This window comes from Papilio xuthus, unplaced genomic scaffold (genome assembly GCF_000836235.2).
Source record: "Papilio xuthus unplaced genomic scaffold, Pxut_1.1 DF829758.1, whole genome shotgun sequence".
NCBI lineage: Eukaryota > Metazoa > Arthropoda > Insecta > Lepidoptera > Papilionidae > Papilio > Papilio xuthus.
Window position 1 is genome coordinate 1,713,786 of NW_013528891.1, and position 16,048 is coordinate 1,729,833.

The window sequence follows — 16,048 nt, forward strand, 5'->3', positions numbered from 1 at the left end:
GAATGAATTTCTTTGTCATTTCCACAATTTTCAGACTATTATGGTATTATTTTTAATTATTTATATAAACTAACAATATTACTGTTATAAAGGAATAATTATGATTTTACACATTGTAATTTTAATATGAATTTTGTGTAAAATTATAAATTGTGTACAACGCCATCTAGTGGCGAATAAATCAAATTGTATCTTATAGATCAGTATTCATATTTAATAACGGCTAGTGTTCGTAGTGCGTTTTGTCGACTATTGGTGTTATTGCATGGATATATTAAGGTTGTGTTTAATATATGCGGTTCAAAGTATATTATGTGTTTCATTTCACCCAAATCTTACTAATATTATATATTCGAATTTCGATGGACGTTTGTTTGAAGATACCTTCGGTCCGGTTGAACTGATCCGCCGAAATCTGGAAAGGACACAGAATGCGAAATTTACACTAAGCGTCTGCCTTAGTGATCAAAAGATTGCATTGATTTGTTATAAAAACATTTATTTCAAAATAACAATCTTATCTAATTACATTTGATTAATATTGTTTCGTATGTACATTACTATGAGGTTTGTAGGTAACTGATAATTTTAACCTTAATATACATTTAGCACCTAAACCCTTAGTCAATGTACACGAATACTTTTAAATGTAACATAAAAAAATTGCCACATTACTCTTTAATTTATGTCATTAAAAAGAAAGTGTAAATTCAATCTAATTATGGACGTAAATAACACCCCTTGATACAAATTAAAACTATTAAATATTGTAACATGTATGTTACACTTTTAAATGTAACATGTATGTTACAATTTAAAACATGTAACATGTATGTTACTGATTTATGTTACAATTAAAAATATTGTTACATTTATATGGCTTTTGTATAACTATATACAGATCTGTTTAGTAACATTGCGTTTTGAACAGTCTTTGATCACAACGGATTTTGGAACATTTATTTAATAAATATTTACAAAAACATTATAAATTTTACATTAAAATTGATTTAGTAAGAAATAATCGTCTATAATTTTATGTGTTTTACAAAATGGCTAATTTAATGTTACACATTTTAATATAATAATACAATATGGCATTATCAACAATTATTTCAAAATCAATATTTCGCAAATATACAAAAATATAACAGAATTATATTTCATTGTGATGTTTAAATGATTTTGCAAAAAATCTTTGGTTATTTTTTAATACATAAATATTTACATAAATGTATTTTGTGCCAAGTTTTCTTATTAATGTGTAAGATACACAAAAAAAACGTTTGTGCTGCAGACATTCCTTTGTATAACTTTAATAAACATAATTAAAAAATATATATAATATATCAAACAAAAACCACCTTAAGTTTTGAATAATTCAAGATTTCATTAAAATTAAAAATAATGTATACAACTCGACTAAATTTACCTAAACTAAAATTTTTGGAAAGATAAAATAAATTAGTAAAGAGGATATAATGTTACTAAAATTATAAATGGTATAAGAGAAGAATAATTGAATGAACAAGGGTTTTATCGAGGTTTTGCTTGAAGAAATTTCAATATTTGCGGAAGTTTAGACTTTTTAGACAAGTCGTGACTAACAAATTATAAAAATTGATTCTCACTAGAAAACAGGCAAATTCGTTTCGACATTTTATCATATACCTCTTACTAGATGGACCATTGTTCAAAGTTATTAAAGTCACTTGGACCAATGTTCAAATTTACCTAATTCACTGGATTGTCGACCTCGACCACAGAGCGTCGGTGGCTCAGTGGTCAAGCACTTGACTTGCAATCTGCAGGTCCTGGGTTCGAATCCCGCCATGTACCAATGTGTTTTTCGATTTCCGATTTTACATATGTACATTTATCCGACGTTCTTACGGTGAAGGCAAACATCGTGATGCAACCTGCACTTGGCCAGCGTGGTTGACTATGGCCTAATCACCCTTAACTTAGGGAAGGCTCCGAGCCCCTCGGTGGGGACGTATAGTGAGCTGATGATGATGACTGGATTGTCGTGAAAGATATTTCTGACCTTAAGGAAGACTTAAAACTTACAGTAGAGGTTTTTTTTGCTTTCTAGACGGTTCTTTTCTTCTTCAATTCTTCAGTAAGGTTGACGAAAGTTACGGGAACCGTATAACTGTGGTACCGATAGCTTCGTCACTGCACGCGTGAGCTAACGCCGCTTCGAAGTCTTGGGGTAGGTACACCTGAAATTTTTTTTATATCATAAGGTGGGCAAATGATCAGCGACCACCAGAAATCGCTGAAATAGCGAAGCGACCATTGCCTATGGGCAACGGTACCATGTTTCTGGACATACGCAATTGCATATGCGTCTGTAATCGACGGATATGCAATTGCGGACGGACGGATTATTATATTTAATTGAAATCAAATTGATAAAGTTATAACATATTTTTAAATGTAAATAAAAACCGTCCATCCCTTTCCCTGTCAGATATCCCTTTTCTTCTTCAATATTTTTTTCATATCATTTTTTATTAACCCGATTGAAAAAGTAATAGATTTTATCGATGTAGTTATTACTTGGACTGCAAATTGGAATAATTTAGGCATTTCATTAATATTGATTTTACGATTTACCTAAAAGCTTTGAGTTTCTTGAAAATAGTACATAAATATACCTTATCGAGAGCTGGCGTGAGGTACCCGGAGTCGACCAGTGCAGCGAGCTGGTCCAGTCCTGGAGACAACTGGCGCGGTCGTTCCAGCCAGTCCGTGTGGTTACCCAGACCAAGGAAACACTGATACAAACATACATACAAATCTTAATCAAATCTTATTAATTATTTAAACAAAAAAAAAGTTTTAGTAGTCAAGCAAACAGCATTGTACCAGCGTTGTTAACTATGAATTAGTCAACCTTAAAATAGTTAATAGATTTAGTTCTACGATGTTTAATATTAAACCAAATATAATATATACAAGAAACAGTTTAACTTACTCTTAACACTCTATAAGTATAGAAAGAAGCACAGAACAGCAGCCAGATTGGTGTGGGCAGGCGGTCTGTCAACAATACGCTCGGTCGTAAGTCTATGAATGCGCGTTTCGGAGCTGTTGACCTAAGAAATACAATGAAAAATAAAGTTACAGTGGTAGAGCCCCCTTTAACAACTTCGCACGAATTGTGCCGGCTCGTCCGGTGAAATACCACGACCACACAGAAGACACGCGTCAAGTGGAAGCTATTCTAACTACAGTCTGATGAGTGTGCGTCCCGGAGGCCTAATTTAGTCCTCTTTCCCTTCCCACCCTTTTTCTTATAAGCAAAGGATGGGAAGTAGAAGTGGATTTTCCGGATGAGAGGGTGCATGGAAAGGGAAGATATTTTCTTTCTGTGCATCCTCTCCTCCGTCGATTAAAGGTAGGCAACGCATATGCAATTGCGTATGTCTATGGCAACGGTCACGTCGCTATTTCAGCAATTTCAGGTGGCCGCTCGCTCGTTTGCCATCTTTTGATATAAAAAAAGTAAGTATTTTGAACTATTCATTTTTAAGTTTTTAGTTAAATTAAATTGGATGTAACCACGACTTACAATAACCACAGTGCACTGTAAAAAAAATCCATACCACTGTCAATATCGAATCATATATTTTCTTACAACCACTTTAACATGGGTATCATATGTAAGGAATTTCCAAGTGGAATATAGAAAAATTTATTAAATCCAAGATGGACGCCATTACAAAATGGCAGATGATATATTTACGTATTATTGTTTGGCACGAAATTCGACATTTTTACTTGACCAGAAGTATATAATGCGAAAACAAAATCACTCATGTGTCGCAACGGTTTGTTTACCATATGTCTAAGCTTGGTTCATGACGTTCTGGATATGTCAAAATCGACCAGCTCTTACTGCTAGAGCCATCTACTGACAAACAGAGAGAACTTAGTTGCGCACCTAATATATTTGTACATCATCTAAAATGGATACCAAATGAAACAGCTTGACTAGTACTCTGACTCCAAAATGACCGACATCACAAAATAGCGGATAACATACTTTCCTTCAGAATCATTTGTCGCGAATAGCGCGCATTACAAAGTCAAGCGTCAGAATGATTAGTGAGGGGATAAATGATATTTTAATAAGGCTAGTGTTGTGCCAGTACACCGGCACAGTGTCGGATTTTCTTCATAACACTATGTATATCTTATATATAAAATTCTCGTGTCACAATTTCCGTTCCCATACTCCACCGAAACGGCTTGACCGATTCTCATGAAATTGTGAGCAGATTGAGTAGGTCTGATAATCGGCCAATATTTTTAATCCAGCGCGAACGGAGTCGCGGGCGACAGCTAGTATGTGTGAGTGCGTACTTGAGTAGTGCGGCGAGATGTTGCGGTGCTGCAGGCGGCGTGTGTTGCGCGTCGCAGCAGAAGAGCGCGTCCCACAGACCGGCACGTACTGCACTCGCCTCTATTCCCGCCCACGACCGCGAACCATCCGTCTCTATGAACTCTGCACTACCTGATATAAAATATTTCTTTACTAGCTTACACCCGCGACTCTCTCCCCGTGGAATTAAAAAAAAACTTAATAAGCCTATGTGTTCTTCCAGAATATGTTCTATATGTATGACAAATTTCATTAAGATCTGTAGGGCCGTTCTGGAGATATTTTCTAACATAAATCCATCTAAACATTCGCATTTATAATATTAGAAAGATAGAAATAAAAAACTGTAAAGAACCATAACTTTGTAAAACTGATGCATTTTTTGTAAATTTGTAATATTACTTTCTCTATTTGTAAAATAACAAAACTCTCGACTTTTGTAATAATTTTTGTGATAGAGTAATTATTTAATCCATTTTAATTTGTAAAACTTGCCAAATATTCCATACATTGTAAAATTGTAAAAAAATATTTCTTACCATCTTAGTAAAATTGGAGTTGATTATTCGCATTTTTGTAAAACTTGCGTAAGTATTTTTTAAGCAAATTAAATCTTTGTAAAATTATAGCATTTTTTGTAAAATTATAGTTTCTTTTGTAAAATTATATTTTTTTTTGTAAAATTATATTTTTTTTGTAAAATTGTAATTTCTTTTGTAAAATTATAATTACCAAAGTCGTGTAGCGTAGTGCGATGTTGTTGCGGGGCTGCGGTGCAGGCGCGGGCTCCCTTGCGGCTGAGCAGCTGCAGGAGCGCTAGACCTTCGCCCGTCGTCGCTCCAATGATGGCCACTCTGCAAATATTACTTAATCTATGATGTTATATCCATTATTATTCTACTACCGTCAATATAATTTGCAAAGGTCACTTTTTAGTTATTTTTTTTCTTTTTTGGCGTAATTTTACGAAAGCATAGGATAGGTTTCTTCCTTCGTCAATTAAAGGTAGGCAACGCTGCAAATGATGTCCATGGGCAATGGTCGTTTCGCTATTTTGGCGAATTCAGTCGTTTACAAATTTGCCACTTTGTAATATAAAAATTGACTTTAGCGCCATCTGTTAGTCATCAGTTGAATATTTTGTCGTTTAATTTAATTTTATAAAGTTATATTCACTGTCTTAACGTTGCTTTCTGAGGCCAAAATTTCTCTGAAAACATATCCCAGCCTTTATCTCTAACAAAACAGAAATACAGTTTCGAATGGGGATTTACGTCTCAGAAACCCAAGCGTACCTCTCTCTGGGTGGTTTCTCTTATGTGTTAAATTATATAACTGACCGTTTTCCCTTCCATCCTTCGAGTCCGTAGGGAGCTTTATCCAGTGCCTCTAATGCCAGAGACCCCGCCCAGGGTAGAGACGCGGCGGTGTCCGCTGCCAAGCCTTGAGGACGTTTGCTTACTCGTGTACTAGAGTTAAATGTTAGTTATTTAGTGAAATGGGTCAAGGGAAATATGGTGCTGTATTTATTTTATTTTTTATCAATTAATTAGTAATTTATACGATAGAATAAATAAAAACTAGTAATAAAAATAGCCTATGTCACTTTGAGATAGTGTTGCTTGCAAAGATTAAAAAAAATTCCAATTGGTTCAGTAGTTTGGAGTCTTTTCATTGAAAACCAAACAATTAAATCTTTTTTTTTGTAACATACTAATGTATATACTATATACTAATATAGAAACATAATTTTAACATTGGTGGAAAACATATTGTCCCAAATTTTCTAAAAAAAAAAACTGGCATCAGAATATGTTTTTGTTTTTGGTGAGTAGTGGTAAAAAGTGGTGAGTCGTGGTGAACACTGACCTTCTGATGGTGAGCAGCTCACTGGCGGCACCTCCGCTCCACTCACTGACACAGCCCCACACTTCATCCCCTAACTCTAACGACACCCCCGGCCCTGCGTCCAGTACTACACCTACGTATATATAAAAATTTACCTTAGTGAAATTTAATTTTCGTAAGAATTATTGACTTTTTTTTTATTTATTAACAAAAACGTAGTAGCGATATGAAGTTAGTGAATTAGCTATATGGAAAATAAATAATAAATATATGTATGGTGAATTACAATCGAGAACAAATAGTAAAAGTAATCGTTGTGAGTCTAAAGTGAGTTTCGATCGAATGACAAATAGTAAAAATAAAATTAATAGAGGAATTTGAGTTATAAAAAGAAGAAGCGTCTAATCATATATTTTAAATTTGTTTCTATTAAATATAATCTCACCAGCAAATCCCCGTCCGATAGAGAGTTGTGAGCGTGTGATGAGAGGTCGCAATGCGGCGGCACGTCCGCGGAGCACGGCGCGGTCACGTGCGCACACACTGAACGCCTGCACCCGAACTAACACTTCCCCCGGACCCGCTCCTTATATAACACAATTCAAATCGTAAAACGTCGACTTTTAAAATCACTAACATATATTTTTTTAAATGAAATTAAAAATCTGTATTTCTACTCTGTGACACGATAGTAAAAGTGTTAATAAAGCACAGCACGCTTTGAAGTTAAAAGGCTGTAGAAGACAAAGCGTGATGAACGAAAATCATACTAATATTATAAATACCAATGTTTGGATGGATGTTAGTTAGTAGATATCTCCAGAACGGCTACATAGATCTCCATGAAATTTGACATGAATATAGAACATATTCTGGAAGAACACATATTTTTTTTTAATTCCGCGCAGACGGAGTCGCGGGCGGCAAATAGTATTAAATAGTAAAAGTCAGTTACGATCGAGTACCAGTAGTAGCGATAAAGAAGTTTGAAAAAGTGCATTACAATCGAGAACAATTAGTAGCGTTTAAATGATAAGTGAAATACGATCGAAATTAAAATTCATTTCAAATATCTTGACGGCTTAAGAACATGTGCGCGCTGCACAGTGAAATCTCCAAGGCACTAAGATATCTGAAAACGACTATAGTAATTTATGCATAAATGAGACTTGAATCGAGAACACTCACTATATGTAATGCAAACCTGGCGTTACCGCATCGTCGACCAACAGCACAGCTCTGTCTGGCTGAGCGAGCAGCGCACGCGCGTGCGGCCCGTTGGACACGCGGCTTGACGCCCGCAGACCTAGTAATAACCCCGCACTGCCGCCTAGTACTACTCCACATGCGAATAAAGCCACGCTACGACGCCACACTGAAACAAGAAAGACCTCCTTTACAATGTCTATAAAATACTATTCTGATCTGGTGTAGTTACTAGAGGCTCCAAAACTATTTTCTTTACTATTAAATTATTCAAACTTTCGTGAGACATTATACTAAACGTAAAAGTGGCGGCACCGACTAGCGCCGACCGCGTCCGCGAAGTAATACCAGTACCACTCATCCTGATGAAGGGCACCGACGGGCTCGAAACTAGTCGGTGCCGCCACCGGACGAATATACCGTGTTTAGCCGTTTTTATATATCAGTTTATTTTCTTTACCTTGTAAACTCTCAACATTTATCTCCAAATTACATTCACCAGGTTGTAAGTAGACCCCAGTGGGTCCTAATAGACAACTTTGGAAATCACTGATAACCTCCACCATAATATGGGTGTCAAATGAAAAAAAAAATTCAAATCCGATTGGTAGTTCTTAGTAGAATTAAATTATAAAGCCTAACTTACTTCTATCCTTAAACAGTGCAACCAGTTCTTCATAAAGCAGCACAGGCGACAGCGGTGGGGCGCCATCTTTGATCCGTTGCACCGCATCTCTCGTCCAAACACCAACACGCTCTCTACTCTCAACGAATAACTCGTTCTGCCATAATTCTATGAATGCCTCGTGTATCTACAAAGTTAAAGAGAATTTTATTTAACTTAACAGTAGAGTCTGAATGACTTGCTTGATGCAGTACAACCACCAGACAGAAAATAGTCGTGAAGTTAAAGTAATTCTGTCTTCGGTCTGATGAGTGGTATGAACAATAACTAGGGTGATGCAGCAAAACAAAAGTCCCCCACTTTCCTAGATCCCCACCATTCCAACCCAGTCCCGTCAACGCAAACATTTATATATGGGACGACCCAATGGTCACTGGGTCCAGTATGACCACTGGGTCCAGATATCGTTGGATGGATGAAACGGATAAAGATCTTCGGGTATAAACCATATTAAAGATAATTTTAATATAACTACATCCCAAATATTACTAAATGTTGTGTTAATCATACTTTTATTGCACAATCCAAGGTTCAAAACAATTGGCCCAACATGAATCTCTAAACTAAGTCAAGGATCTTTGATTGAAATCCAGCCAACATGATATAAAAAACAAAACTAGACTGCTTAATTATTGATTGTAGAAATGTGATGAAACATATAGTCATCCCATTCATTCTCCTTATTAAAAACAGAGATAAACATAATTACCCTTCTTACAAGTTCAGTTGTTTGTGAAGCTACATCCTGTACTCTATTCTTTCCTCCGTTTGCCGCTGCTTTAGCTGCCTCCTGGAATTTTATACATATTCATAAGACAGAACATCATGAAATACATTTTCGGTCGGTTCTATATCAGCAATTTTTCTTTCTCAGTTATAAATTTTCACTGACATATCATAAATCATATGTAAAAATTTGTAATAAGCTCCATTTGTTGCTAAATCTTATTTTTTACTAATATTATAAATGTGAAAGTTTAGATGGATGGATGGATGTTGGTTAGAAGGTATTTTGAAAACAACTCAAAAGATTTCAAAGAAATTTGACAAGCATACAAAACATAGGCTACTTATATATTTTTTTAATTCTGTGTAGACTGAATTGAGGGTGACAAGTACTATATTTGAATGTTTTTGTATATATATTATGTATATTAAGTTCAAGAAAGAACAAGGATAATTACTGAAATAAATATTTATAGTTCCTTATTATTATAATATATAACATGGGATATTTCGTTAAAAAAACTATGTATTTTAGAATTTAGTACAGTTCAAACTATCTTTATTAGTAAGTATTTAACTCAAGTACTATAAAATGCCTTTGGTTCAAATAGAAATGTTTTGAAATAAAAAGTATGTGTTTACAATTATAATGAAATAAATGGGAGTTAAAATGTATTAAAAAAACCTAAGAAATAATAAATAATCAAATCATATTTAAAATTATAAAGTATCTTTAAGTTTTAAAGAGTTAGTGTTCAAATTTGTTACATAATTTTCATGGTCATTTCATTGCAACTGAGTCAATGACATTGTTATAAGAATAAAAACTAATATAATACACAAAGTTAATCAAAACTATGTTTAATAATTATGTTTCGGTGGATTTACGTAGAAAATAGGAGAAGATTGTAATATATATGATACGTTTAAGTCGTGTAATAAAACATGAAATAAAACTTACTTGAAATGCTTCCAATTTCTCCCCAGCTCGAAGTTTAAATTCGTCCATGTCAGTGGCACGTCAGGCGGGAACTTCTTTTCCCAAATGGTCCAAACTCATGCCCAAAACCTTAACCTTTGGACAGAACCCAACCGAATTTCTTTACTCTCAAAATAGATCATAATCGCCATATTATACTGTCGATCATCACTTTAACATGCGAAAAAGTTTCATTTGAGAAACTTTTTTATTTTAATTATACAAAAATTAAAAAGTTATAATACATCATAGTAGAATTATTTGTTTTATGCAAACATAACCCCTCTTATACAAACATCTGTAAAAAATTGACATTGACAGTCGGTCAGTCAGCTTGTGATCTTACGTTCCAAACCACGCAACAACCAATATAAGTTTAAAAGTAGGTTAAATGGAGGTAGTATATGGAAATTCTTTTAAAATTGAAACAAAACATTAGGAAGAAAGAAAAAACAAATTTTTAATAATAAAATAGCTTATATTTTTAAGATACAATTTGCTTAATCTGTATTAATAATATCTAGGGGTATTTCATTTTCGCCGCTGTCAGCGCTCTCAAACGGCTCTGGTTTGCCGATTAATATTTTCTCAATCCACGTTCTACTGAAGGAGACCTGAAAATAACATTTTTATATCCCCTTTTTGTAAATGACCTTCTTCATGAAAATAGAAAATAAGTGTTTTTATTTCTTAGGAAGACTTTGATATGAAAAAATACCTTGGCAAATATTCCTGGTTTCGACTTGTAAGCACACTCCTCTGTGCCAGAGAAAAGCGCGATACCGTACAATGTGCCCGCACGATTCATTCCACTGAAATGTACGGCGGGGTCGCCAGTGTCGCCCTGTCAAAAATATTAATGTTACACTGCGATACAGATATTCCAATAGATCGTCAGCTCTAAACCCACTGAGGGGCTCAGAGCCTACCCTAAGTTAGGTGTGATTAGGCCATAGTCAACCACGCTGGCCCACTGTGGGTTGACTTTACACATATCTTTAAATTTCTCTGCAGATATAAGTTGCATCACGATGTTTTCCTTCACCGTAAATACGTCAGATATACATATGTAAATCGAAAAACACATTGATACATGCAGGATTCGAACCCAAGACCTGCAAATTGCAAGTCAAGTGCTTAACTCTCAAGCCACCGATGCTCTCAACAATATTTTTAAATAAATAATTCCATGATACCATAGATTATATGGGCAGTTGTAATTTCAAGAGTAAATGTAACTAACAGCGCACAAGGCGACGCCCCTAGTGACACTCTGCAGACAGATGTGATCGTGCTGCAAATGATAATCATTGCCGTACATCAACCGGCATTCTGCTCGCGGCACTTCGCGTACTATCATACGTCTCAACTCCTGATTTTCACCTTCTCTGATTTGACCTGTCACCTGTATACAAAGATTATACAATTTAAAGAATAAAAACCCCTTTTTTAGGGTTCCGTACCTCATAAGAAAAAAACGGAACACTTATAGAATCACAATGTTGTCCGTCCGTCTGTCTGTCAAGATCCTTTTTTTAGAAAAAAAATCCGTCTATTACAGCCATTATTCACGGAAAGAATACGAAGGTTAAGTTGCAGGAAGTATGAATGGAATTGATGAACATACGAACCCATACATCTTACTTATATTGTAAATGCGAAAGTTTAGATGGATGGTTGGATGTTTGAAGGTATCTCCAGAACGGCTCAACGGATTTTAATAAAATTTGGCACACATGTAGAATATAGTCTGGTAGAAGACATAGGTTACTTATTCAGTTTTTTTTAATTCCGCGCTAACAGGCAGCTAGTAAAACATACATCTTACTCATATTATAAATGCGAATGTTTGGATATATCGATATTTGATAGAAAGTATCTCCAAAACCGCTGAAATTAAACATAGATGTAGAATAGTCTGGAAGAACACACGCTACTAAGTTTTTTATTACCACGTAAACGTAGTAACGTATGTAAGTATGTAAAAAATCATGTCTTTGAAATAATATAAAATAACTCACAACAGAGCCATATCCAGTAACAATAGTTTCACCAAACATGAATGGCAGAGATGTCTCAGCGAGTGGTAAAGTCACCGCTTGTATTCTGTTGTTGTACGTGATTGGGGCGTTTACCTGTAATCATATAACTATGCAAACTTCATACAAAACAACATAGCTCACTAAACTAGAAGTGGCCAGAGACCAAGGACCTCTATTTGTCGTGGACCTACTCTCTCATTTCTATATTCATAGGCCTTCATTGAGTTTCTTACTAATATTATAAATGCTAATGTTTAGATGGATGGTGGATGTTCGTTTGAAAGTACACAACAGATCTTGATGAAGTTTGGCACAGATATAGAACATAGTCTGGAAGAACACACAGGCTACTTTATTATGTTTTTTTTTAATTCCGCGCGGACAGAATCGCGGGCGACAACTGGTAAATAAATCCTTTCGATAAAAAAAATCAAAATACGGACGAATTGATAATTTTATATATAACTAGCTGTCGCCCGCGACTCCGTCCACGTGGATATATATAAAAAATGAATAAATAGTATCTTATGTCCGTCTCCTGGCTCTAAGCTTCCTCCTCACCAATTTTTAGGCATATCGGTAAACCCGTTCTTGAGTTATAAATAGTGTAACTAACACGACTTTCTTTTATATATATAAAATTAGTCGGCAAATAAAATATTAGGTAGATAATTTTTAAATCCATAGGCCATTTGTTTAACCTATTCTTTTATTATTTCCTAGTCACTTCACGTAAGATCGTTGTTTAAGGTGCGATTTCGCTAGAAAAAGTAAACTCACGACATTTGCATATCCGAATCAATTTCCGTATACCACGTCCTGTGGAATTACACCTTTATACTTTTTATTAGGTCAATGTAACATTTCTTACCTTGACCATAGCAAGGTTATGTTCAGGATAATATTGATCCATCTTGTAATCTGGATGTCTCTCGACGTTCGTCACCGCCAGGATTCGTCCCCCGAAGTCACGGAAGACAGAGCCCATTCGCACTGTCACTTCTTCTTTGGATACACTAAGTTATAGAATTAATATTATAGAAATATAGCTTAGAAATAATAATTAAATATAAGTAAAGTTAGGTATTTCATTTGCAAATATTTGAAAATTTGTATGCAACTTTTATGGCTTTTTCCGCCGCGCGCACCAGTGGAAATATTTACTTAGATATTTCTAGAAAAGGCGGTAACGTTTAGTGGAAAATAGATCTTAGTAGGTTTACATTGGCATTTATAATAAATAATTACTTACTAATCAAAACACTGCGCTGCCGTGAGAACCCACTGCTTCCCTACAATTGCACCTCCGCACCAGTGTTTGCCGTGCAATCTGTACATATAAATAATATTTATACTTACACAGATAATAATTATTAAAAATAAATTTATACACAACTGGCAGATTTATAAAACTACGATGATTAAAAATAAATAACCTCAAACTTTAAACTTTTCATTTCCAATTAGGTTAAGATTTACAAACATAAACCAAATTCGGAACCTAACTTCTAGACGTAATTATCAAATAAGCTCTTAGCCTATATATACAAGTATATAAGTTTCAGAGCAAACTAAATATACGGTCTTGACTCAAGCATCTTTTGATTTAGACTAAACATATTTGACATGTACACAAACATTCCCGCCAAAATCATCATCTGTCAGACGAACAAAAATTAAGAAAAAAGTATAGACAAAAGATAAATAATTGTGTAAAAAGTTATAATTTTACTATGAGATAGCTAATTTTAAAGAAATAACATAACCTATAAATCTCTTCTTAGATTTATCAGAAAGAGATATATTATTTGTTTATTCAGAAATAGAATAACATTACTGAGTACACAAGAGATAACGCGGCTTTTTATAGACTGCTTGTTTGTTTATAAAAGAAGTTTCTTCTATTAAGAGAAATTCATGTATTTCTTCTTTTTTTATTTTTTATAATCTATCGGAAATCATAGAGTATAATAAGGGGGTAGACTCGGATATGACAGCTGATAGAGATGTATGGAGGAGTAGTACATGCTGTGCCGACCCTCGATAGGGATAAGGGCAGGTTGATGATGAATAAGTTTACGGTTACATTATAGAACTTTTATTGTTAATTTTACGCATATAAATTACAAAATATTTTTGAATAAAAGTTTTTAGTCGCGTATCTATAAACGCATTAGCTGTTATAAACATTTTACCTCAATTAAAAAAATCTATGTAACTAAAATATAGTATTTTATAGTACTATTTCTCTGTTTCCAAAATTAAATTTTTCTTTTAAAATGGGTTTCTTATAAGATTCCTATATTATGTCTATAGGTCTAGTATTCAATCTTGGTCTAACCTAAATGTTAGTACATTGTTTAATTCAGACTTACGTACACTGTTCTTATCTGAAGTTCAAACATTTGCGAAATTACCTAATAAGACAATAGAAAGTCGAAAAGGTAGCGAGCTATGTTTATAAACAAACTCAAACTTTAGTAGTTTTAGAAATGCTGCCGCAATATTTGTGATTGTGGGTTTGTCACCCCTAGATTTGATACGCGTATCAACTAATAAAAGATATAAAAAAATATATTTTACAGTGCTCATCAAACTTTAAAGCCTTTCGCAATTACGCAACAAAACACTGAACAGTACACAATTTAGGTGTCGGAGATAACCTCTACCTGTAGTCCTTTGTAGATAGAGCCTCGAGCAGCCATAAAGTTCGAATATTATAATACATAAATAGTAAATTTTTTAAAATGTTTATGGTCATGCCATTTTTAAGTATATAAAATTATTAAGAAAATTCTATAACCTTATTGACACTGTGTACGGATAATCTTCTAAGCAGACAAGTCCTGTCTCCGTTGTTAATCTTTTTCTTCTCACATGTGTTAGATCTTCCTCCATTTTTGGCGGGAATTCGCATTCTAAATCAGCTCTTTGTGTTGATGCTGCGAATGATTTGATAATTTCATTATTATAATAAGAATATTATATCTACATAAAAACAATGTAATTTGCAATTACATAGAAATTTGTACATTTCTCTTGTTTTTTTTTCTTAATAAAACCTATGAAAATTAATTAATGCTAACCTTTGCCCACGACTCCATACGCGCGGCAAAAAAAAAACTCAATAAGAAGTCTATGTGTTCATCCAGACTATGTTTTACATCTATTACCACAGAGTAGATATAGAAATATTTTTTTTAAATAGGTTCAGTAGCTTCGGAGATAATTCAACACTAAGAAACAAATCTTTCCTCTTTACAATATTCGTGTACACAATCAGTTTTACTTAAATAAATAAACGAGATGCGCTTACCAGTTTGAACTTTTGAGTAATAAAATTTATAAAAGAAAACTATAAAGAACACAACTAATCTAAACCAACGATCCATTTTCTATTAAATTTTACATATTAAAGGTAATAAATTCACATTTAAGACAGCACATAAGCTCGGCGGCGGAGAAACGTATGCATTTCATCAGTTTTACGCAATATTATGTTTATACAAGGAACAATGGTTAGGAATAATAAGCCGAGCACTTGTTTCTCCTAGTTTTTTAAACACCATCGTCTATTGTACACAATATTTCTTACTCATAATTGGAAATCTTTTATACCAGGTGCATTATTTCATTCCATTTCTCAGTAATCTTACTTCTTACTAATATAAATGTGAAAGATTAGATGGATGTATGGATGTTAGAAGCTCCAGAACATAGTAACGGATCCTGATGAAATTTGGCATAGATATAAAACATAGTTTGGAAGAATACAAAGCCTACTTTTTTAAATATACGCGAACGGAGTAGCAGGCGACAGTTATTATATTAATATAATAAACGTAATTTGCTAGAATGTTTCTCATACATATAAAAACTTAACTAATGAAAGTGTTGGCTAGCTTATGACCAAGGGAGTGACAGGACTAGTAGTAAAAATTATTTTATTCTAAAGAGAATGTTTATTTTTTGAATAATATAAATAATAAAGGTCTATAGACATGTACCTTAATATTTCGAAGTATATTTATATATCCATTTTACATTTGAAAACTTACTACTTACTATGACCTTCTAAAGTTTGTAGTGGTAACCCTTTAAATGCTATTTTGTAGGAAAAATACCGTCGTTTTAGTAGGGCGCGATTGGACAACAAAGAGGTTTCATAG

General features: G+C 33.9%; 2 protein-coding genes across 3 annotated transcripts; both read right to left on the minus strand.

Annotated features, from left to right (window-relative positions):
• Window positions 1–1,944: 1,944 nt before the first annotated feature.
• LOC106120356 (reticulon-4-interacting protein 1, mitochondrial) lies at window positions 1,945–10,112 on the minus strand. 2 transcript variants are annotated; one of them, XM_013315778.1, is made up of 12 exons: window positions 9,820–10,112; window positions 8,851–8,922; window positions 8,094–8,259; window positions 7,446–7,616; window positions 6,687–6,827; window positions 6,263–6,374; window positions 5,734–5,862; window positions 5,126–5,247; window positions 4,375–4,525; window positions 2,984–3,104; window positions 2,664–2,783; window positions 1,945–2,225 (listed from the first exon to the last, which is right to left on the minus strand). In XM_013315778.1, the coding sequence occupies exons 1-12, from the start codon at window positions 9,865–9,867 to the stop codon at window positions 2,139–2,141; spliced, it is 1,440 nt and encodes a 479-aa protein (XP_013171232.1). In that variant the 5' UTR covers window positions 9,868–10,112; the 3' UTR covers window positions 1,945–2,138. The 2 variants fall into 2 exon arrangements, with proteins under 2 accessions (XP_013171232.1, XP_013171175.1); XM_013315721.1 differs by having other exon boundaries at window positions 8,842–8,922.
• A 214-nt stretch (window positions 10,113–10,326) lies between these two features.
• LOC106124706 (trypsin 3A1) lies at window positions 10,327–15,350 on the minus strand. The gene is made up of 8 exons (XM_013321669.1): window positions 15,196–15,350; window positions 14,683–14,821; window positions 13,132–13,209; window positions 12,751–12,895; window positions 11,859–11,972; window positions 11,081–11,242; window positions 10,556–10,681; window positions 10,327–10,451 (listed from the first exon to the last, which is right to left on the minus strand). Exons 1-8 carry the CDS (start codon window positions 15,269–15,271, stop codon window positions 10,338–10,340), a joined length of 954 nt encoding a protein of 317 aa, XP_013177123.1. The 5' UTR covers window positions 15,272–15,350; the 3' UTR covers window positions 10,327–10,337.
• Window positions 15,351–16,048: the final 698 nt, after the last annotated feature.